A 23,493-nucleotide genomic window follows, 5' to 3' on the forward strand; every position below is an offset into this window, starting at 1 on the left:
AGGCCTCAACGCTAGACATGTCGGCGTACCCTTGAGCAATCTGGTCTCAATCGCTGAAATGCAATTCAAGTTTTTTTCTATCCAGTTCATTGCTAGAATTCCCGGTTTCAAGTCTCAAAATGGGCGCTTTTTTAACGTCCTTTGCGGGGATCCATACGTGGGACCCCGCGAACGGCCTAGGATTGGAAATGCTGGATGAAGGTTCATGACAGCACTTTCTAAGTACTAATTTCAAGAGACCCTTCGATTGCGAGATTTGCGCTGGCTCTTTCGAGTACCCAGACATTTAGGAGGATCAAATAGCCTTCATAAAAAGGCGCGCCGAGGGTCTCAAGGTGAAAACTCCATTTGAGCATATACTAGTAAAGGCACACCACAAGAAGATGGTCCGCCTCCATCGTCGATGAGCACATTCCTTCCAACCCACAGCAGGCACAAGAAAGCCGATCTATACAACAAGAACCAGATGTTTCCCACCCTCCTATTCACTAGAACAATTCCACCACCCGGGCAAGGTAACTTTGTATTCGCTCAAGTCACCTACACCGCGTGAATCAGCCGTCAGGCCAATCATATATATTAGACTTCAGCTGCGTTAGAAGATGCCGCAAACTTTTGCTGCGCAACAGCTCTTAGAAGGAGCTCAAAGTCTCGGACTACGAGTATTTACAATCCGGCTGCACCTCCGACAGTAAGGGCTCACCATCATCCGACTCGCCCGGGTCGGCAACCACGATGCCCACCCGTTTTCCATGTTGCAGCTCCTGGATAGACGCCCGTGCTTGCCACGTTTTTGAGACCTTCACACCGCCTCCCGTATTATCCAGAACTGATGTGGGCGTGGGAGAATGCAACGCCAAAACGAAGTACTCTCCGAGGCTCTTCCAAGCCCTGCTGCTCCAGCTCGTGCCAAAAGTCATGATTGAGATATGGACAAAGACGGTGGCCACATAGAGGAACAATACCACGAATGCCAGGATGATCGTGACGCCGCTGTATCTGTAACCGTATAGCTTTTGAGTAAGTTTAAAATCGAGCCGTGTTGAATTCTCCATGATTTGAGATGGCGTGAGAGTTCGTCTGGTCCAATTTCCAGAGATGTTGTAGCGCAAGGTTTCCGACGAGCGAGAGGAGGTCCACGGGCTCAAAGTCATGGCGGGAAGAGATTGGCCATGCCTGATCTCTTTCACAGAACCCAAGGCATGAATGCCGAACTTGTATGGCACTTTCGAAAGGCCTTCTGCAATTCCTGCACCAAGTCCGCTTGCCATGCATACAGAGTCAGGATGAACCCGAATATAATATGGGGCTGATGGGCTTAAACAGACTTGTCTAACCCCGCCGAAGAAACTCTGGTTACCTGTGTTGTCACTGCCGGTCCCTTGATCCAGAACGGCCAGCCAGTCCAAGTCCAAGTGGATAGTTTCAGCGGCATTAGCCTCGAACCAGCTGCGTCCACTAGGCCACGTCCGATTGCGATTTTCATCATTCCATCGACGCCAACTCCACGCGAGGTCGCCCATTGAATTTTCGTAATCGTGATAATATCGGGAAGGAGAGCCTGATAAAGAGGAATCTATCCAATATGCCTGCACCAGGCACAAAGTGGTGGCCCACTGGGAAGTGTAGGCGAATGCAGCCGAAGGCGAATAGTTCGGCGTGACGTTTAGGTTCGAGTTGTCGATAAATCCCATGCCTGTGCCATTCAACACAATGGACAGAAGTTCTGCGTCCAATGTGACTCTGTAAGGTGGTGTGTCTGGCGTTGGGTCAAAATCAAAAATTGTGAATTCCGAGGCCATATGATCGAGATTGGATGAGCAAGAAGAGGACACGAAAGGTTGCTTCCATAATGAGTGGGGCCGTCTGGATTGCAGGTGCCCGGGATATGGAGTGAAGGTCACAGGGTACTCTCCTCTGGAAACGAAGTAGTTTGCAGGGGTGACAGTTTGCCAGTCCGCTATCCAGCGGTCGATATAGTGACTAATGAGTATCTCAGTCAAATGTAAGATAGCATCAGTAGGCGTTGTGACATCTACTGTAGCGTTGTATCCGTTATCACTAACGGTAGATAGATCCACACTTATAATGCGAGCTGGAAGCGCAGCCTGGTTGTGCGCTTGGACCGAGATATTATATTGGTTCAAGGGCGTCCAGACGTTGAATGGGAGAACACTTGAACCATGGTTCCTGGAATTGGGGGGAAACATGCCCTGGGTAATGTCCATCAAGCCCAGCCGGGGGCAAATGTTGGTCTGAGGGAGTGAGAGGCTTCCGTAATCACAAGCCTCGGGAATAAAGTCTGCCGTGATTCTTTGTGAAAAGATATCCGATAGCTCTGCACCAAAATAGACCTGATAGATGTTATTTCGATCATGACTGGCATAGAAAGGTGCGTTCGTAATAGCCTCCGCGAGCTCCCACTCTCCAAGCCTGGGTAGCATGCTGATGGCGGAGGCAGGACCGAGGACCGCCGCTAGAACAAACAGAAAGACATGAATACCAATGGTGGCAACTTCCGAAATGCTAAACACTTCCAAACTCCGCCAAGCGGCCGAAAACTCCTGACTCCAGAGATACGTGACGTCGAGTAGGCGGAACGGAGAGGTGATTAGGCCTAACGGTAAACCAGCGTGGCCTGGAGAAAGAAGTCTGTATCGAATGTGGTGGAGAAGCACGCTGACTAGAGATGCGATCATGAGGGTTTCGTGGATCTTAGCAGCGAACTGCAAGGCGTTGAGGATATTGGTCGATGGCCAAGGTGGCGTCCATGAGACTCGCTGCACGTACAGCCCCAGCAGAGTGAAGTTGATAGCAACAGGCAGTAAATGGACCCAGAGGACCTCTTTAAGTATGCGACGTCGTTTGTGGCTGTACACAACTTTTGGCTTCTCCGGTATGGCCTGTCTTCTGCACTAAACATAAGCTACCATGCAAGTCCGATCGGGTTGGTCACAGATAGCAGTGTTACCTCTTCAATAGCCTTCCCCAGCAGTCTGACCGAGCGAGTTTCGTATAGCTGTGTGATTTTGTCGTGCCGGGATTCAGACTTCTTCTGTCACAGCTTATTGATTCGGCGACCGTCCCAGCCTCTTCGGTCCGTGTCTCTGGGCTTGATCTCTCAATGGCGACGCCGTCAAGACTGTCGTTCTCACTCCTTCGCATCAGGAATGTGGACATTTCAACAGAGCCACCATCAGAGGAGTCCGCATGACCTCCGATAAGTTCTTGTAAAGACCCCTGGTGCTCTAGTTTCCGCTTTTTGAGCAATGTGAAATGCCCACCAGCCTCACTCCGTTGGGGCTCCCTAATGGTCTGAGCTGCAGGTTTCATCGTGATGATGGAGCTATCCTAGAAACATTGAATACTGAAAGTTTCAAAGAAAACAAATACCCGGAGAGGTACTGTATTCAAGATTGGCCTGGAAAAGAGGCGATGCTGTAGCCTAGTTAAAAGGCCGTGTCGGCCCCCACTTTGCTGCTGTGTTACCTTGGCGCTGACATGCAGCCAGTTCTAAGTCGGAAATAATCAACTGTGCTGCATTGCTTTGCTGCATTGTTACGAGATTCTACTTGGAGCCGCTCAGATCGTAGGTGGACTGATTTGCCAGTGCCAGCCAGCGCTGCGAGTTGTGCACCGTGTTCAAGTTACACTGCTTATGACTATTGGTACAAAGTTAGAAACATTGAATCCTGACCATGTTTCAAGGAACAAGTTGACACATGTGTTCAATGATATTGCAGACATGCCCCCTTGTGTACACAAAGGTGCTTCCTATGCCCATTATCATTGCCCACAAGATGAAGAGCGTCAGGATATGTGACCTATTCGATCTACCACGATTCAACAATTCATCCTGGCAACGCCAATCTGAAGGCTGATGTTTAAATGATCCATGATCTACTCGCTCTCTGAATTAAGAATGAGAGTTGCATTGTCAAGCAGGAGGCTTTCGGGACTCCTCAGCAGCATCATTCCCACGACGAGGCGGTGCTGCATGGTCCGAGACAAAGCATCGGAGGACGAGAACGACTCGTTTTATGGCAATCAAGCTTCAGGAGAAGGCAAAAATCAACCTCAGGAGAAGGCAAAAATCAACCCAGTGTTGCGGCTTGTGAGCCAGCCTCTCTTTGAAAGATGAGAATCGTCGAAGACCTCTTTAGCGCTTCTAGCGCCTCAAGAGATGCTATATTAGCTCATTACAGCACATTCGGTGTTCTCATTCTAATTAGTCGTCGAACAACAATTATCAAGGCTTTTCGAACTGTTACGCACTAATTATGCTCTTCGAGGCTTTTCTTGGTCGTCATATATTTATGCCGCATATCTAGGCAACTCTGTCAGCTGTTGTTTCGCAGTTTCCAGGCTTACTTCCCCATTTCTCCAATCGTCGTCCCTCTCACTAGGCAGATCCCTGAAGAAAAGAGGCCTCAGGGTATGGCCCGCTCTGGGATAATCAACTCCTAATACCAGAAGCACTTCCTGGACGTGTCACCTGCGATCGTCGGCTCGGGCTTTGAAGCCAACGCCTTCTGTTTACTCAAGCGGCCGCCCATACGCCGCGGAATCTCTGGGGTAACTGGCCATCAGAATGTTGAACAGCATCCCCACAGTTCCCGCACCAAGAAGTACCACGTACCCTTCTCACCCCGCCTATTGTTAACAGAAGAATGACCCAAAGTATAGCAAACATGACCGAACGCCCCTCGCCATCATGTTTGCACGCTGTATGTCGACAGCTAGCTCGTTCAGGTTGAGATAAGCCTCGAGAAACTTCTCCAGCTATCTAAGCCTTGTGGCACCGTAATCCTACTGGATGAGGCCAATGTGTTTCTTGAACAAGGTATAATCCACGATCTCAAAGAACAGAATGGTCGCAGGATCTCCGCGGACGGTTGAGTTAAATCATTCGAAGGCGTCATGTTGATTACCACCAACTGGCATGACATTCTGACTTCAACACTGCGTCTGAGTCCTGTATCGGCTTCATGCTAGACTTCTCAGACTTCAAATACGACAAAATCCCGGCTCTCGGGAAGAATCTCCCCGCCAAGGTAAAGCTTGCCGTCATGCTACGAGGCGGAAATTATGATAGGGTGGAATACGCCGAGCTCAATGACCGTCGGTCAAGAACATCATGCAGCCTGCAACGCTGATTGGTGGCAACGAGAGTAGTTCGGCCGTGAAGATGGCACGCACGGACAAACTACCTCAGGTATTTGCGCCCGGGTCTTGGAAATGATTGTGGCATAAGGTGGTACACTGCCTTGTGGACTCAATAGATGACGGCTGAAAAGCGAAGTTCGGCCCGGTTCCAACTTCCAAGGGTAGCTAAGTCTCAAGCTGAGGGCCGCTTTAGGATGGGAATGACCTCAATGCTGTTAGCCTGCAGTATCGCGACTCACCAAGTGTAACTCTTATAACGCTTGTAATTGGAAACAAATACTATACAGGGCGGAAGACACCCGCAGTAGCATAAACTCAAGATCCGACAAGCATTTGACAAGGCTCAGGCGTTGAGTTTCGGGATCCCTGTCCTATCGTGCTTCACCATAATGCAATGGATGGTGGAAATAGTTTGGATAATGTTTCGACAGACTGATAGCCATTAGTTCCATTGAATTGCCAGGGTGACTGGGTATTATGGACGGCACAAACGCTTGCTTCAAGACACGGTGTTAGAGTAGATGTCACTCGTTTGCACATCTATCTCTTAGTTTTCTTAGTCCTATTTCCCTGCCAGTCGCACTGTTGTTGAGTGTACTCATCGTCAACAGATTTACGAGCAGGTATATTTCAGAAGCACAATCTATCTGGACAATTGGTTAGCGGCGACATAACTGATAGCAGATCATGTTCGCAAATGTCCATTCGGCTTCGTGCATTCAGAAGTAACCAGTCTGCGATCATAGTAAACATTTCCTATTGTACTTGCCATGCACTAAATTCATATGTTCTGGGTGGGATCAACCCCTGAAGCTGTTCCCAAGTGGTCTTCAAGTATTTGTATTAATGATAATCGTATGTGACGCTAGAATGGTATCGTAAAACGAAGAAGTAGTCTTATGTTTGCTCCTCCACCAGACTATTATCGTCCCTCTTCGAGCTTGGGCGCCCCTCATGGAAAGTGTGTACAACATCATCGACAGATGCTTGAAGATACTCCCCCTCTGATATCTCATACTTTCGGCATCCGCTTTGCTGGTCGTATTGGCTGATCCATTCATCCCAGAAATTATTCACCACCCCACAAATGCTTGCAGAATTGCCAGTTCCTGCTTTCGCCTCGCGCTGTTGTATTCTTTCGAGCCACTCTGCTTTAAGTTCCCTTTTGGGGTAAACGAGGACAAGGTCGACGCCGTCCTCAAGAAGCCGACTATAAATGATCTGGTGCGTCGAGATCATCAGGATGCATCTATCGCTAAGCTTCTCTTTAATGGCGTCGAGATAATTATGTGGCCACGATGGTCCTTTCGGGAAGAGACTGGAGTCGAGATCTACCACCGGAAGGCCCTCGTATCCCTCTTCGCATGCAGCCTTGAAGGTAGACTTCCCGATCGCAGCAAAGCCACATATAACGATAGCGCTCTGTTTCCTATCGACTCTTTGATTTATGTCGGATTCTGGGGTGGATGTCTTTGTATTTTGTGCATGAGCCTTCAGGTGAAGGTCCATTTCCAGATAGAGCTGTAATGAGGTTGTCGGTGTGATAACGACATGCTCTGGGTCTCTCGAATGACACGGCTTTTGGACGATCATGAGATCTGTTGTAGCCTCTCAAGAGGATGTATCGCAATATTCCTGACCGTAAGATCTCGTTGAAAACAGGAAGGATGATTCTGGTTTTGGTCAACAGGTAAGTTCAGATATTCAGTTGTCTGTGTTACTCGTGGGGACGTCTTGTTGGATGCTATTGTGAGGTATTTCAATATTTATTCCAAGTTAAAGAGTTTCTACACAAATCCTCTGTTCTCATTGCATAGGCGCTGCACGGGAAAGCCTGGCTGCCTGGGATCGGTTAGGCTGCACATGGCCTGCATAATTGGCGCGGCACAGCCACAGCCCGTTTCATCCAGGCCTCAACTAGCCGCAGGGAGCCTTTCAAATCCATCAAAAAGTCCAGAATGCCTAATGGGCCTCCACAAATCTTAAGTCTACATTGCGGCCGAAGTGTAACAACGGTTTCGAAGTGTCCCGGCAACTTGGTTGAGGCTGCTTCGGGGCCGAGCAGTCACTTGACACCCACTCAGCAAAATCGCCATTTCCAACGTCAGGCGCTACGGGACCGAAGAGGCGCACGATTCCTCCGAAGCTGACAGGGCTTGGTTCCTAATCCGGTTGGCTACTAAGGCTCCGTATTGGCGCTTGGGATCGCAGTAACAGGGGTCCTCATAAGCCAGCCCAGCGACTGAGCCTATCTCACCTCACTAGTCCCTGACGTGAACTTCAAAAGGTTCTCTCTTCAACCGCAGTCAATCTTTTCTGACTCCTGAACAACACATGAGTCATCAATCGTGGCCTAGCAGTAGAACACGATGTAATGAATCACGCGGTGGGATTGTCTTATTGATTTCACCGGCCAGGAGGTCATATCGCCTCGCGAATCGAGGCAGGGAGGCTTATGTCATGTTACCGTCTGTCGTATTGATCCTAACAGACTAAAAACTGACAGGTTGTTAGACCGCAAGGCGAAAGAGTGGTGGCGATGCGGGCTTTCACCATGGACGCGGAGCATGACTGGCATCAACGTGGCGAAGCGAAGGCATCGCAGTTTGGGCATATGGCCGCGTGAGAACTTCAAAAAAGACCGATGATCTTTTGGTATGCCTCATGAGAAGGCAAAAGAAGCGAATCGTTCTATTGTTCAAGAGTTGATATGCTATGACTTATTTAGACACTGTGGCTGTCCAGGGGCAGTGGGGTCGGGGCCTGCTTGAGCCCCACTGCCACTGCTTTAGCATGGGAAATGAATGTCAGCAATCACAAGAAATTCCTGCCGAACCAGTCGAGTCAGGTATCTGGTCAATGTGGTCGAACTTGTCAGGACGATCTGACCCAGTTGACTGTGTTATACGAGGTCAGCTGAGCGAACAATAATCAGCATTACTTCGGCAATAATCTGAATAATGGGTGCCAAGTGTGTATGAAGATGTTTATCAACAATAATGGCAAAATAAGAAAAGATCACAGTATTATATTGCAGGGTCGTGCCCGAAGCCTTCGGCCAAATTCCATCTCGGAAGAGAAGGCTTGAAGACCTGGTGAAAGCGCTAGCAGAAAAGATTCATCCAGTCCGGCTGTGTTACATAGAGCACGGATTGGGAAACAAACTAGCAGCCCTGGAGAGATTTTCGTGATTATGACGACCTCTTTATATCGCGTTTTGAGCAAGATCATGCGTTAGACCGATCTCTTCATTTTTGACAATGAGTTGAGGTGTCCCGTCAGTCGTTTGATTTTGCGGAGCTTAGAAATTATGTGCCCTTGGCCTGTCGAAGTTGTTTTCCTACCGGGCGTATCCTAAAGTCTTTCACGTGAATACGCATGGGCATGGTGAAGTTTGGGCAGATTGGCCAAATTCTATAAATTTTCCATCATGTCTTGCATGGATTTTCCTGATCAAAGGGGCTTCCAAGGATTTGAAGGCAGCATTCGACGTCTCAACAGGCTGTTTCAGTCATTGCAGATAATATCTCACGATGGCATGAGCCTAGATAAAGGGACTCGAAAGGGATCATGCGTACCAGATGATTCAGACAAATGCGACGGAGACGGCAGCGTCCTTGCTCCTAGCGCTCTTTCGGATGCAAGATACTCAGCGTCACCCAATCGCAGGACAAGGCTTGAAATTCAATTTTTTCGCTGATCAGTGCTGGTCTCGCAGCTCGCATCGCTTTGGTGGAGTTGCCTTCCTGTTCGTTGCAATGCTGTCCGTCTATAAGCTATTTGAACTCTACTTGAGCCGTGACGGCGCTATGCTAGCGCTGCTCAGGTACTTACTGGAGCGGCTCTGTAACAATTTCAACCAGAAGAACGGTTCAAATTCGGGAACGATACGGAAGGGGAAATGTGTGAAGAGAAAGGTACAGAACATTTACCGGCCAGCCAGCCAACCAGCCTCTCCTTCCTTACCAGAAAAGAGGAACGTACGTAAAGAGAAGGCCAGATGGGTTTGATTGAGAGGACGTTTTTTCAACTCAATTCTAATTACTCAAGATTTCGAAAAGAAAGATTTTCTGTCATAAAGAGTATTAATTCTGATTGGGCCAACTTCTATACCGAAGCGCCGTATACTGTTCCTTCGCCCTGCATCTTTCCACCTTTGCGCCGTCCCCAAATTAAAATGGTTGCCAATTAGAACCGTTCCTGATTTGAGCCGGTCTTTTCTCAGAACTGTTGTGAAGCTGACTCAACAGATCCACTGCTCGTCGTATTGGTATCAGCCCCACCATGTGACCACAGGACAGAGGTGGTTGCGAAGGTATATGTCACGCAGGCACGTGAAGGATCTGATCACTCGACATATTCCACTACTGGGTACACAACGCCGACAACGAATGCGTAAAATGGCCATTGTGTGAGTCTTGGTATAAGCAGCAACGAAGCGAATCCCACCCTGTCCAGTTCACCGGTTTGCTGTCCGTGACTGATTATCCATTTATTGGTCATGAGACAAGTAGGGCATCATTCAGACGTGGAGTGGTGCCCCCCCTGCAGCTGCACCATCATTTTTGGGCGAATACAAGTATACCATTCACAAGCCGCTCAATGGTTGCCCGCTTTGTCGGTGGTCTTGCGTGGAACCCCCTCAACAGGGCTAATGATTTCCCACCCAATTAAGAACGTGTTAATCACTGCCACGTCCGGCACAGATAACAGAAGCAATGCCACAATCAGGCTCTGAGTTTTTATGTTTGGCATTCATACCACAACAAGGACAACTTGACCGAGGTCTTGGCCCCATGTCTTGACAGGGCGAAGATGCATGGGCACATTGCACCTCGTGTGACCACACGCATGATTGCCCGGCAGCCTAGTTACAATGGTTCAGGGTAATGAATGTTAGCACTCTTTTAACATAATGTTAATGCAGGCAGTCAGCATCTTTAGCGCCCAGTTAACAGTTCTGACCTTTAGCCATTGTAGAGCATCTTGCACTTCTCTGGCAAACGGTGTAAAAGGAGGGTGTGAATTGGGGGCACATCTTGATGGTGTAGTCCTACAGATAATCCTGCGATGACCACCAGCAAGCTCATGAAAACAGGATGCTACCCGTCTTTGGGTCATCACGTACCCGACCCCTCTCTCTAAGACCGCCTGTCCTGTATAGTCTTGAATTGAATGCGGCAAGCTCGGCCAAGACTAAAGCATTACGACCAGAGCCCCGAACCTCCATACGCTAAGACTTGCAGCCACCAAGTGAAAAATCATGAATACATCAGCCGCTGGCCTGAAAATGCAGTGGGCCAGTCCAAGTGATGTCACATCGATTCTGATGATAATAGGTGGGGATGTGGTACAGAAAGCCCTGGCGCAAGGGACAGGGAAGGTCTATACCCCGGTCTGCTTCTCATTTGGATGTGTTGCGTACGCCTTTGTGTCCCTCGTCAGCATCATTGGCGATGGTCGACTACTACCGCCGCCCGACTACCCGGCGAAGGTATTCAATCTGGACTCGGGCTACCAGCGGGAGAACAAGAACTGGGTCGTTGGACGCATCCTTCGCGACCTCGAGTCATACTTATCACGGACTGATCCAATTGGGGATCACGGCATGCGGATCTCTGTGTTCGAGGCAACTCTGAACATGAACGGTCCGGCGTCATTTTCTTGGGGCCGGATTCATGCCGCAGGCGCCTTGATCACGGTTTTGCAGTTAGCCCTTGCGGTGGTTCCCATCGTGCTGGACCGTGAATGGACAGTGATGATGATAGTCGTAGCTGGGACATTCATGGTGCAGATCACGGGCTGGCTTCCACAGTGGAGGGCCGAAAAGCTCCCCAATAGACAGCGCTCAAACACTGCGTACGCACTTACATCTGGGAATGGATCTAGAGACGTGATTGTTATCTTCGGTAGGGGTTATTGCCTGGACCTCGAGGAGCTGTGCGCCTCCGGAAGCCCTCGCACAAGCAGGCCGTGGGAAAAGTTCACGCTGTTCTCAAAGCCCAATACCAGAAATGATGGGACGCAAGAGCTGCTAAGGCGGGAATCGAGGTGTCGAGGATCGATAAATGCCTATGGTCTTCCAATGGGATTCTGGATCACAAAGATAATGAGCGGAGTACTCTCCGTGTTCTGGTTGCTGCTTCTTATCAATGTCGCCGCAGAAAAACAGCATACTTGGTATCTGCTAGGGATTGGTGCAACTGGAATGTTCCAAAACGCCTGGCTCGCGGCGACTGAGACATCGTCTGAGAGACACAATTTACCTCTAATCCTTATTGACACTATCAAGACACAAAAGGTCATGGACTGTCTGATGGACTTTCAGACGTCCTACCAGCAGGCGAGGCCATTGCTGAAAGAGTTCTTCCCAGGTAGGCTTCGCCCGCTTGAGGAAAAATGGTGGTACGGGCAAGGAGACAAGGACAAGGACCCTTATGATGCCGAGCGGAGAAAGGACGAAATCGCTCGCGGAAGGCCTAAGCGTCCCGTCAAGAATCGCTTTCAACCATCCTCGGTCATGACACATGGTTGTTGGTCAATCCATCATGGCAAACAAAGCAATGTCCAAGTTGATATGCCGAACTCAAAATCTACGAATCAGCAAGCAGTTTCCGTCAAAGTCCAAGGAAATATTTCTCGAGCGGACAAATTGGACACCACGAGGCCAGGACATACACCTCATCGACAGATGCTACCTAGTTCCCCGATAGTGTTGAGAGATTTTTCTGTTACGAGCAATGAAAACCTTGTCGCGTGGCCGCGAAAGGCTGCGCATGGAAAATCAGGAAGAGAAAATTTGGGGGTTTCGATCCATCATCACATGGCGGCCCGAGAACACACTGCCTCCATCTCGGGCCACTGACAAACCGTGTAAAGTCTTGATACCATAGTGCGACCAGGGTTTAAACCAAACAATGAGATTTGAAATCTTGACCCTTTGATAGGAAACAGTAGCACGTGCATTAGTATAGCGGCACGCATGCTATATTATGTCCTCCCGGAATTGCTTTGAGGTTGAGCGGGCTACTCTAAAATCATTAACAAGTATGAGCCGGATGGAATCCGACCGTCCGGGCACTAGCGAAACCTAGCGACTCGCTACTTCATGACCCATTACCTTCCTCAACATGTGAGCATTTTCTAAGCTGCGATTTCACAGGCCTGTCCATTCCAAGAGACCCCGTCGCTGACAACAGTCTGAGTCAAGGACAAAGAATTACATGTCATGCTTCATGGTGAGGAGACTGAATGTGAAATGACATTGCTCTCAAAATGATAGACTATCCGACGCGTTAAATAATCGCAATAAGAAACCGTGTCGTGACAATGAAAGGCCAGAATACTAGCTAGACGTGTTTTCACCGCTACGGGGGAGCGCAGCATCAGTAGCTCTTCGCTCTTGCTCAGCTAATTCCAAGGCTAATTCCTCCATGCGCTGTGCTTCAAGGGGACGCTCTTGAACGACGTTCGAATTGTGTAGTCTATCCCGGAGATCGTCCCATACTTTCTTCACGTCAATATGTATTCCGGATTCGGGACTGTTCATGAGCATAGACTTGAGGATCGACCGCACCCGCAAAAGCCAAAGGAGTGATTTCAGAGTTTCGGGGTGCAGCGGCCCTAACTGCGGTTCCTGAAATTGCAGAACCTCTTCAGACACGTACTCCACATCCTCCCACTGCGCAAGAGTCAGACTATGAGCTCTATCATTCTTGTTCGGGTCATTGGGTGACGGGAGCATTTCCCAGCCGAGTTTCAGTTCATTTTGTCGGCGTGCAGGACCGCCTTGAACCCAGACTGCGCGCATGCAATCCGTTACGACAACTTCCCGCTCAACAGACAGTGTCAGTGGGTGAGATTGGCCAAACTTTGTTGACAGCTTGCGCCACACTTCGTACAGCGCGTCGCTGGCGTACTCCCTACTGTCATGTGTGGACTCGTCTCGAGCAATCAATGCCAAAAGGAGCTCTGAGTTCAATGTGTCCAAGTGGTCATCCCCAAGCTTGGCACGTCGGTGGTTGACAACAATTCCCATGATTCTTCCAGGATCAATTGTTTGCAGCTGCTCACTCCGATAGTGTCTGAGGATTAGGGCGAGTAGCTCGAGAGTCGATATCATTGGAAAGTTCCTGTTCCTTCCCTTTGTATCTCTCTCCATGTCATTCAAGGTCGATTCAATGGCCTCGACAGGATTGCTGTGTTTATCGTTGATCTTGAACGTTAGTGTTGGGGGTCGTGAGACCAGACCATCCAAGCGCCCGATCTTTGAAGATGCACTCTTCGGTCTTGCTGTCACCTTTTCGTACAGCACCATCTGCTTTTCGAGGGTATCCAACGCAAGCTGTAAGGCCTTCTCGGATCTTTCGGTTCTGTTCAGTATGCGTGCCTTAACGCAATGATATTCGAGAACGTCCGGCCTTGTCTTGCCAAGGCTTGAGCGTTTATCACCGATTGAGAGAACGACCTCAATTTCCTTCTCTGCTGTTCTATAGTTGCCAAGCTCGAAGTGAGTGGCTGCAAGATGACTCCTAGTACGTAATGTCTGCGGGTGCTCGGCTCCAAGACAACTCTCAGTCCGGTTGTGTAGTGACCTTGCTGTTTCCAGAGCCTCCGCAAATCGAGACTGAGAGCGGAGTATGTGGACAAGGATTTCAACGGCTCCCAAGGTCAAAGGGTGGTTGCGACCCAACTCTCGTGACATGTCTCCAATGAGCGCATCACACTGCGGTTGAGCTTCATCATACCGGGACATGTATGTCAGGATGCGGATTTGAAGGCTTGCAGACTCAAGTGTCTGAAAGTGATATCTTCCGAGTTGCTCTTGAAGTCCCCGACGTACTTTCTCAGACTCTCGTAAGGCATCGGACATTTCTCCCCAAAACATAAACAATGTCGCGCGTACAAAGCTGACCGAGAGAGCTGTGATTTTCACGTCGATGTCATCACTGGGACGATAATTTGCTATATCTTCATCGACTCGGTTGAGCAACGTTTCGGCTTGAAGATATTGGCCAAGATGTGCATAAGTCAGGGCAAGATCTCTTCTCACTGCAATATAAAAATCATTGGCCTCTGGTCCCGAGTTTCTCGTGTCGTCAAACTGATCGAGCAACCTTCGAAGGCGTTCTGCCGCGTCATTATAGTCACCTAGGAAGATAGAGGAGACTGCGAGCCACCTATCAATTTCGAGCTTGATATGCGATTTCAGATGACCAAACTTGTTGCGCAGAACCTGATCGTTGAGATCTTGCAGTCGGCGCCGAGCCTCAAGGTACTCGCCTGTGTAGAGGAATGTCTGGGCGAGGCTTAGCCGAACATTGATCATCTGGCCTTGGGCTAGATTGGAGCCCTGGTTGTCAAGAATGCTGAATAAACGCTGAGCGTTGTGGAACTCGCCGGTCCGAAAAAATGATGTTGCCAGTTCCTCAGTTCTCTCACGCTTGAGACCCAAGTCATCAGAGATCAACGAATTCAGCATGGATTCCAAATTGACACTGTTGAAAAGTTGGACAGCCAATAAGCCTGGAGTAGTGCCTGGGTTTGGTCCTCCTGGGATGATTCCACGCAGCGAAGATCCAATGTTGATGGTCTTGCTAAGTCGTCGCGGTTTCTTGCTCTGTTATTGTTTAGGAAGAAAACGCTGGAACTTTTTCAATGAACAAGACTTACCGGACTGGCAGGCGAGCTAACATCTCCTGATATCCATATAGATTCGTGTCTGATTCTGAATTGAAAGGGAGACTTGGTTTGATCTCCTGTTGCAAGATTCTGGACCCCTAGTTCTTTATCATTGAAGGTGTTGTCGGTCTCTTGAAGGAACCTGCGCAGCTCTTCGAGACGTGCTGGCTTGATTGATTGCACGGCAAAGAGTTCTGTCAATTTGAAGAGATACTGCATGTAATCGCCATTTGCTGAAGATGCTCTTGCATCGAGAATGACAAGACAAGCGGCTCCGCTAAGCGATGGAGAGAGACCTTTCACCACCCATGCCCCCAGGCTGTGAGCGACGAACACGATCTTTGGTGATTTTTTGCCCTTGACATCTCGGGACGCCATGGCAGACTTTGAACTGCGCTGAACCTTAATCTCAGATCGTCTGTAATGGAGGGGCGACTCTTCATCCCAATCAAGTTCGTTGACCTTGTTTTGAAGATGGGCAATCAAGGTCTGAAGTCTTTTGGGGCCAGATTCAAACACTTCGTAGACGTCGAATGAGTACGCCCTGATGTTGAAGCGAGTCTGGAGTCTTTTGGACGCATTCTGAGCCCAAGACTCCATTGCGTCGCCAAGATGCTTGAGTCTCACATTTTTGAAAGGATTCACGATGATCATTCTAATTCTCAGTCAACGATTCGAAGAGAATTTGCGACTTTCACTTGTTAGCGTACGCACTCATGGGAAGGGTCGTCGACAAGCGCTACTGTTTTGAGCGTTGCCGCCTGCGCATTGCTTGATCAGCAAAACAATATCTACTTCGCGCTCATGTTACGCCTGAGAGAGGACTCAAACCTTTCTTCGGGAGAATAGACTCATTTTGTAGTGATATGATGAGGATTTGTGAGAAACGCTGAATCTTAGCAGGAGTGAACAGAAAGCGGGGCGAGCAAGGAGAGTGTTGGCCAGAAACGTGTGCCGCCACAGGACAACACCCTTCCTTTGTAGGTGTACCCTCTCTGGCTACACGAAGGCCGCAGCGTGCATCAGGTGGGGGTCCCGTAGGCTATGCTATCTAAAGAATGCCCAGTCATGCCCGATTGTGACATGTGTAACACATGGGCTGATTCAGAATGACCCCCCCTAACCAAAAGTGAATGGCGAACCACATGATGATCCTCCTCGGCCCTTCTTCCATCGAGTCCCTTGCCCCCATCGGTTCCCGTCTTGGAGGGTGGTGAATTTACCTCGCTCGCGCCCCTGCGAGTGTCGACCGCGTAAATCACGCTCACGCCCACGCTCAGCTGCCTCTTCCACGAGTTGCAAGACTTCACTGTCTGTCAGCAACAGGAAACGTGGCAAATCATTCGGTATCTTCGGTTCTTACGGTCCAGTCGATTCCGGTGCAGTCGAGTCCAGCTCTGATTCGCATGAGCCAGAGCCTGATTTGCATACCTCCATGGTGAGATTTTCTAGTTCTTTTCTCAGCTTTGCCCATGGCTGCTGTAAAACCAACCACTTAAATGCACGTGTCACCCATGATCCTGTCAGCAGATCATGGACGTGGACTCAGCGATGATTGCATGAGGCTGGTGGCATTTTCTGAGAAGCTTGGTTGCTGATTAGGCAGACTGCTTGGCCGGCAGAGGTACCCACAACTTCTGCATGCCGCTCGGGTTGCGTTTGTTCCGTTCTGAACTCGCAAAGCGCCTATCTTTGTGCATATGCACTTCCCCTCAATAGCAGTCGGTGGCGTTGAATATTGTAGTACCATCAATTTCCTTAAGGGCGATCAATTCTGCCGGGGCCCCCCCTGACTATCAATAGAGGCCCAGGACTCAGGCTTGGCTTGCAGGGACTCCAATCAAGCACTCTGTACCTAGGCTTACCAATAAGGATTGAACTTATAAATAGTGGAAGTTGGCAGCCTGAGGCCCGTCTGTTCTCGATTAAATTGATTTCTTCTATTTGCACCCTACCAGTATAGACTACGTGCCTGAAAGCCAGAAGCGCAGGTTATGTCCGCGATCTAAATCCGTGGCTCGGTTCCCCAATACGCCTAGTCCTGAGTTCTTCTACTTCGCAGGTCCTTTTTTTCTGATCAACATGGATCATTTATCAGAAGATTATGGAGTCGATGTAATCCAGGTTGAATATATCGCCAAGGATCTCTCAGGTGCACGCCTACCGCGGACAAAGGAAGAATTCCACAAATTCCCCAAACAGCTAGGATGGGAACTACAGCTGGGCTACAAGCTTGAGACACATGGGGATGAGAACACACCACATCAAAGTCTAGACACTCTGCTTACAGCGTGGTTATTCTTTGGATTGATCTTTGTGGTGGTTCAGGAAGATGGAAATCCTATCTTAACGATCGACGAGCTTCACTCAGGACCTTGGCTGAGTACAAAGTCTCTAAATGCGGCCTTGAAGAGATGGGTGGATTGGGAGAAAAACAATCCACAGGATCTGTGGGCCCGGATGATACAAGTCGAATACGTCCTGGAAAAAGCCCGGCAAGTGGTACGAAGAAATTGTGGCTACAACATCGAGAAGGACCATGTCGAATACCGCATTGAGCGCAACGAGGTAGCCAACCATCTATCAGACGAGAAGGCCATGGCTTTGATGACTCTGGGTGAGTGCTTGTGGCAGGTCAAATCCAGAATAATGGAAGGCTCTGGAGATGACGGCGAGAGCACGTTTTTGCAAGGCTGGCATGGCGATGACGATGACGGTTGGGGACCACCGCGGTGGGTTTTCATGAGAATGCTTGAAGATCGATGGTGCCCTCGGGCGGTGCTTCTTCTCAAGGGCCAACTCAGGTCCAACGCCACGCTACTATTGCAAGCGTATTACGCTTACAAGCACTCCAAGAGAATGATTGATCGCCACGAGCACTGTACGCAGGATGAGTGCCACGCGAAAACACTTAACAGCAGCTCGGCATATTCTCCTCTTTGCGTCCCGGGCTGCAAATACCAGGACCAAGATGGTGGCTGTGAGATGGTTGGTCCAAATATGGATGAGGTGACGCTGGTACTGCAAGGGAGGGGCTCAACTCAAGCGTCCGATATACCAGTGCTGAGGTTTTCAAACGACGACAGTGAGGAACCAGTGGAGCTAAGGGTGGAAGCCCTTCCAAAGAAAGGAGACAGGACTTTCGCAACAATTTCACATGTCTGGTCTGATGGCTGGGGAAACGAGAAAGAGAACAAGCTCCACACATGCCAGCTCAAGTTCATCAGACGTCAACTGAAACGCGTCAACAATGGTAAGGATATTGGATTTTGGATGGACACCCTCGTAGTTCCTGTAAAAGAGAACATGACGAGGGACGAGAAAAAGACCAAGAAGAAGGCAATAGGCCAAATCTTCCAAGTTTTCGATCAGTCAACATACACAGTGGTGCTAGACAACGGGCTGTGCAGCACGGACGGAGCCAAGGACAAGCCAACCCAGACAGCCATGAAGATACTTGCGAGTTTCTGGATGAGACGACTTTGGACACTTCAGGAATCATTTTTGAGCGAGCAACTCCATTTTGCATTTCTCGAAAGAACCGAGAGCTTGGACTGGAAGAACCTGATCAGCTACGACGAACTAAAAGAGGACCTGGGATATCTCATTGACAACGAACTCAAATCTCCGCTCACGGGTACAGTGAAAGATATGCTTGCACAGAACATAATGGGCAAGGGTGATCGTGAGGATCAACGAACGCACATGTCGCCAGAGAAAGCCGCTTTTTGGATCGCAAGTGCGTGGTCCGCTGCGCGATGGAGGGTATGTATATTTATATTGTGGAGCTGCAGCCACGATACTAATTTGGCCGTCATGTAGACAACAAGCAACACTGCACACGAAACGCTTGCTCTCGCAACTCTGCTTGGTCTCAAATATCAAGGCACTCAAATAGAAGAAGCCGGTCTTACCAAGCTCGAAGACGTTGATGACAAACTAAGAGAGCAGTTGGTCACAGAATTTTGGAAGACGTTTCATGGGTCTTATCGCGGTGCAATCCCTCCTGGTATCATCTTCCTTCCCGGCGACAAGGTTAAGGACCACAAGGGATTCGGCTGGGCGCCCAAAACGTGGTTGTCTGCTCACGAAATCGACTACCCGAATCCACTTAGTCGTTGGACTGGGAAAACAGACCTGCTTGATAATGGCCTGGAAGTCAAGTACCCCGGATTCTTGCTGCATACTATTGGCGACCGTGCTCGGCGTGAAATTCTTGGGATGGACCGGATGGACCAAGGCACAGTTGCCCCAGCCTTCAAATTTCCCGCAAATCGAGACCTTGTGGAATGGTATAGCGCAAAGCCCGCGGATCCACGTGCACCACCCTTTCTGACTGGGATCGCGAGCCGCAATCCGAAGACCCCGTTAGCGATCATACTTTCCAGACCACGACCAGTAGAATCGCCGCCTGAAATCGGATTGTTGGTCGAGATCTATCGGGACGAACCAGATAAAGAGCAACCACCACGAAGAATGTACAGCTGCCAGATCATCCGCAGGATGCATGTTTGGCGTGAAATGAACCCATTCTATCTTGCGGGCGCAGATCGAAATGGACCCACGGCTTCAGCTTCTGCCGGGTCAGGGGACAACTTGATTTCTCCTCACTGGAAAATCATCGGCGGGCCTCTCGTTGACTCCAATTTCTTCTGTCTTGGAGAAGCAGTGGCCCCGGAGCAGCGCTGGGTGGTAGATGGATACAATTCGAAACGTCTTCGCTCTCCCGCGATCTCAACCATGAAGGACAGCTTAGCCACCAAAGAGGGTGGAAAACAGCGAGTCCAGACAGAAAAGTCTCCAGACCTGCATCTTACTTCTATCGTTGTTGGAGGGGCCGGGCCATCGCGGACATCCCAAACTGAAACGACACGAGGGGGCTTCATGGGATGGTCGGGGGGGTGGCCATGGTTCGGGCAGAAAAGGTCTACTCCAGAGGGGCCCGGAGTCAATCAGAATCAAGCACAAATTGAGCCGCCCACTTCATTAAAGCAAAGGGTGACCTTTCCGACACGGCCTTCGGGGGTCACTGAACCGACCCCTGCTTGGCCCAGTCCAGGGGGAGTGCACCGATCGAATACGAACACACTCTGGTGAACGCTGAAACCAGTACAAGCACAAGTAAATTTTACCTTCATCTTTATATACCTGAAAAGCAAGATGTAATCACATAGAATAATGCTCAATTATGTTTGGGGTGAAAGTTTTAAGGCCAATCGATGATCACACACCCTTTTCTATTAATGCTCAATGTTTTACAAATCGTTATATCTTTGAGTTCAAATTAATGACTAGTATTTATTTCGATACTAAGATGTGAAATAGTGCTGAAAGCCATTCTGTAGGCCTACTGGTAGGGATATCTGCTGTCTCTAAAATGGCCTGGCTTCTCAACAATGCCATGCCGACATAAAAGTCCTTTGCATCCAATATTGACTATTCATACAAAGTCTTTTCCTTTCTTGAGCGGTCTCTTAGAACATAGAGCACCCTGATCTTTCCTCTAGTCCAGCTAGAGAGGTACATTGAATTGGTATCCTGGTGGCTGGTTTGATTTGTCACTGAAAGAGAACTGCATTCTATTCTTGAAAACTTGGGTGCCTCATCAATAAGAGGTCAGCTTGAGGGAAATGTTTTCTTTCCTGGCATATCTAGGCATGAGATTCTTTAAGATGCCAAAGCCTGCATTGAAAGGTCGGCGTCTGATTGCGGACGCTGACTTCCTTTTTAAGAGAGAGGAAGCGTGTAAGTTCCCAGCGCGTCTATAAACTTTCAACATAGATGGAGTTCTCGGATCATGCAAATGAGCAGATGAAATTCAAAAGATGCACTTCGAGAGAGTTGGGCGACATAGAGGAATCTTTGCGATCAAGACGTTGCCTCCATAGGCCCCATTGAACGAATGCTTTGCGACAGGCTAATTGTGCCTCTATCTCCGACTTACTGAAACTTGGTTAGGATGTCGTATCGCTTAATTTGCGGGGTTCGAGTATGTCATGACGTTTCTGTTGGCTTCTGACGTTGGATTTCCCCCCAGGGTCTCCCAAGTTCTTTCAAATGGAAAGTGAACTGAAGCTTGAGTTCGGCCGGAGACATGACATGAAGTACGAAGAAGCAAAGCTGAGACAATGTAGATAGTACCTCCTAGTGGCAAGGAAAGGAACTTGAGGGCTAAATCGTGTCGATTATGATTAATTCTTTGGACACATTTCTCTCATTTCCTTGGATTGTCTTCATCTGACCAAGATCTCTTGGTCAACTTCATTGGCTAACACTACGCATTCAAATCAACATTTCTCTTGCCAAGATGCCGGGGGTGAGCCTTGAGAGATTGACACTTTTCTCTTCTCTCTGATTATCTGTCTTCTCGCACCAATATACGTGCCTCACACGGTTATTGATGATTATCAGTGAAACACCTGAGCCAGTGGAAGCATTGCAGCCCCAAATTCGCCCCTCATCCCTCGGTGAATTCGACAGATTGCCAGCCGAGCTGGCACATGGACTGCTAGAACATCTCGATATGCCATCTTTCATTTGATTGTCGAATAGCATCGTGCAATCGCTTTTGGTACATTGAAAGGCGACGGGTCATGCATCATACGCGTCAGCAGCCCTCAGTAGGCTCGAAATCAAATGCGTTCATTCCGTATCTTAGCTCCGCGCTGCTCTCTGAACCGGGTGGATGCGAATTGTACAGAGTATGATTCACACTTATCTCCCCAAACTTGCGAAGAAACTCGCTGGCAGTGTCTGAACTGAAATCCGGCGTGACAAGTGGGTGCCCGGTCAACTGTCAGTCAAATGTTTGTACTCGTCCGAAAAGCTACGCCAGACTTCCGTACATATTACGAAATCCATATGTGCACGGATTCTCATAAACACACTCGCCCGGTAGGAATTGTACAAGCTCGTCAGCGTTAGTGCCGACATAGACCTTACGATCTCAGTCTATAGGTGTGCACAGTCTAACCAAGGCGGTTTCGCATCAGATCTATGCTGGGGAGGATCTGTATAATTGCAAGTATCTGCAACGAGCTTTAAATCTATCAGACTCTGCAAAGTGTGATCTTCTGACGACACCAGGGCTTCATAACCTGCTTCAGCTGGGCTTTGCGGACCTTGAATCTGAAATGGCATTGATTGTACTCTTATCGCTCCAAGGCCCAGCATTTTTAACGAACATTTATTACTCAAAGGCTTTAAGTGATGATCGGTCCATGTTCGGTCCATGTTCTACACTCGGAGTGGCATACCATGTCGTCGCCTAAATCATGTGCGGCATGGCGATCTTCCTCGAAGACTGGGTATTCGAAACAAATTCGACATTGCTCAGCATTGAAACTCTATAGCATTTGATTTCTAGACGGCAGGAGGAAAATTGAAGCATGACGATGATGGCGATACATTTTGGTGGGAACTGCATGGACGGAGCTTGGAAAATTCGGAGATGGGATGTTCCATCACCTGATCAGGAATATGAACGCGAATTTTGACCAATTCGTTGTACTTGTACTGCTGGTTTGGTGTTCTTTTCCGGGCGTGTGTGCCGTGCGCATCTGCGGGCTGCGATGCACAGGCGGCACATGTAGTCGCTTTACCTATAATTCTACGCTGAGAGTCCGCTCGCGACTTCCCCGCGTTGCGTTGTGGACATTACACCATCCCCACCCTCGGGGTGCACAGTCCGGAGCAAGCCACGCCCAACATGGCGAGGGCCGTGCCAAGGACCTCAATTGAGGTGCTATCCCAAGAAGTTAATGACGAGCAAGGGATGTACCGCATTCGTGCTGGTCAACGAGTTCACTACCTGACCATCCCCGCCGACGTCTTCGATGAGGACACCATGAGCCGCCCTAACCTTCTCATTCCCCAATTGCCGGAGTTCCCCGATACTCCATGGACCAAGATGCATCTCGGCCGTAACATAGATGGCTCTCTCACAGTCACAATGTCCGATGAACCCCTCGAAGAAGTCACCTTCACTTGGCACGAGAAGCGAATAGATGTGCTATCCCTGCCGTACATCAAACGTCTCAAATTCGGTGTCTATGAGACGCGCTATCAAGGGCGAGAAGCAATCGCCAAAATTGCTTGCTTCGGGTGGCAGATTCCAAGGCTTACTCATGAGACATGGGCATATTGCGTTCTGGCTGAAAGTCGACAACCAGACGATGGACGGCCCATTGCGCCAGAAATTCTGGGTCATCTGACGGAGAATGGCCGTGTGATTGGCTTCCTGATGGAGAAGGTCGAGGGCAGGTTTGCGTGCTTGGATGACTTGCCACGGTGCGAGGCTCTGCTGAGGCGACTGCACAGCCTGGGGGACTTGGGACTGGTGCATGGAGATATCAACAGGTATAACTTCATTATCCGAGATGATCCACCAGGAAGTATTTATCTGGTTGATTTCGAGCACGCAGAGGACTACGAAGAGGCAAAAGCGCACGCGGAGCTGGAGTCACTTCCGGCTGAACTGGCTGAAGAGACAGGCCGTGGCACTACCAGACCCTTGGTTGAAGTGCGCTCATGATGAGTCTACCACTTGATGCTGTCATGCTGATTTCGGCGTGCAACCGAGCAACATAAAAATTCTGTCTTCGATTGACCTGAGGATTCGTAAAAATGCGCTGCAGTTCTCAATCT

The 23,493-nt window shown here is 49.2% G+C and overlaps 7 protein-coding genes across 7 annotated transcripts; 4 read left to right on the forward strand and 3 right to left on the reverse strand.

Annotated features, from left to right (window-relative positions):
- Positions 1-656: 656 nt before the first annotated feature.
- On the reverse strand, positions 657-3,333 carry J7T55_015451 (uncharacterized protein; the record flags this gene model as incomplete). Its single annotated transcript, XM_053139688.1, has 3 exons — positions 657-1,249; positions 1,361-2,910; positions 2,972-3,333. 3 exons carry the CDS (start codon positions 3,331-3,333, stop codon positions 657-659), a joined length of 2,505 nt encoding a protein of 834 aa, XP_052997176.1.
- A 1,358-nt stretch (positions 3,334-4,691) lies between these two features.
- Positions 4,692-5,156, forward strand: J7T55_015452 (uncharacterized protein; the record flags this gene model as incomplete). The annotated part of the gene is made up of 2 exons (XM_053139689.1): positions 4,692-4,727; positions 4,974-5,156. The coding sequence occupies 2 exons, from the start codon at positions 4,692-4,694 to the stop codon at positions 5,154-5,156; spliced, it is 219 nt and encodes a 72-aa protein (XP_052997177.1).
- Positions 5,157-6,063: 907 nt separating this feature from the next.
- On the reverse strand, positions 6,064-6,759 carry J7T55_015453 (uncharacterized protein; the record flags this gene model as incomplete). Its single annotated transcript, XM_053139690.1, has 1 exon — positions 6,064-6,759. One exon carries the CDS (start codon positions 6,757-6,759, stop codon positions 6,064-6,066), a length of 696 nt encoding a protein of 231 aa, XP_052997178.1.
- A 3,670-nt stretch (positions 6,760-10,429) lies between these two features.
- On the forward strand, positions 10,430-11,868 carry J7T55_015454 (uncharacterized protein; the record flags this gene model as incomplete). The annotated part of the gene is made up of 2 exons (XM_053139691.1): positions 10,430-11,699; positions 11,771-11,868. 2 exons carry the CDS (start codon positions 10,430-10,432, stop codon positions 11,866-11,868), a joined length of 1,368 nt encoding a protein of 455 aa, XP_052997179.1.
- A 643-nt stretch (positions 11,869-12,511) lies between these two features.
- On the reverse strand, positions 12,512-16,284 carry J7T55_015455 (uncharacterized protein; the record flags this gene model as incomplete). Its single annotated transcript, XM_053139692.1, has 5 exons — positions 12,512-14,785; positions 14,839-15,502; positions 15,562-15,608; positions 15,990-16,160; positions 16,279-16,284. The coding sequence occupies 5 exons, from the start codon at positions 16,282-16,284 to the stop codon at positions 12,512-12,514; spliced, it is 3,162 nt and encodes a 1,053-aa protein (XP_052997180.1).
- A 645-nt stretch (positions 16,285-16,929) lies between these two features.
- On the forward strand, positions 16,930-19,944 carry J7T55_015456 (uncharacterized protein; the record flags this gene model as incomplete). Its single annotated transcript, XM_053139693.1, has 2 exons — positions 16,930-18,612; positions 18,670-19,944. 2 exons carry the CDS (start codon positions 16,930-16,932, stop codon positions 19,942-19,944), a joined length of 2,958 nt encoding a protein of 985 aa, XP_052997181.1.
- A 2,611-nt stretch (positions 19,945-22,555) lies between these two features.
- On the forward strand, positions 22,556-23,380 carry J7T55_015457 (alpha-galactosidase a; the record flags this gene model as incomplete). Its single annotated transcript, XM_053139694.1, has 1 exon — positions 22,556-23,380. One exon carries the CDS (start codon positions 22,556-22,558, stop codon positions 23,378-23,380), a length of 825 nt encoding a protein of 274 aa, XP_052997182.1.
- Between the last annotated feature and the right edge of the window lie 113 nt (positions 23,381-23,493).

The sequence above is a fragment of the Diaporthe amygdali genome (assembly GCF_026229845.1).
Source record: "Diaporthe amygdali strain CAA958 chromosome Unknown NODE_5_length_1802954_cov_64_987939, whole genome shotgun sequence".
Classification (NCBI taxonomy): Eukaryota; Fungi; Ascomycota; class Sordariomycetes; order Diaporthales; family Diaporthaceae; genus Diaporthe; species Diaporthe amygdali.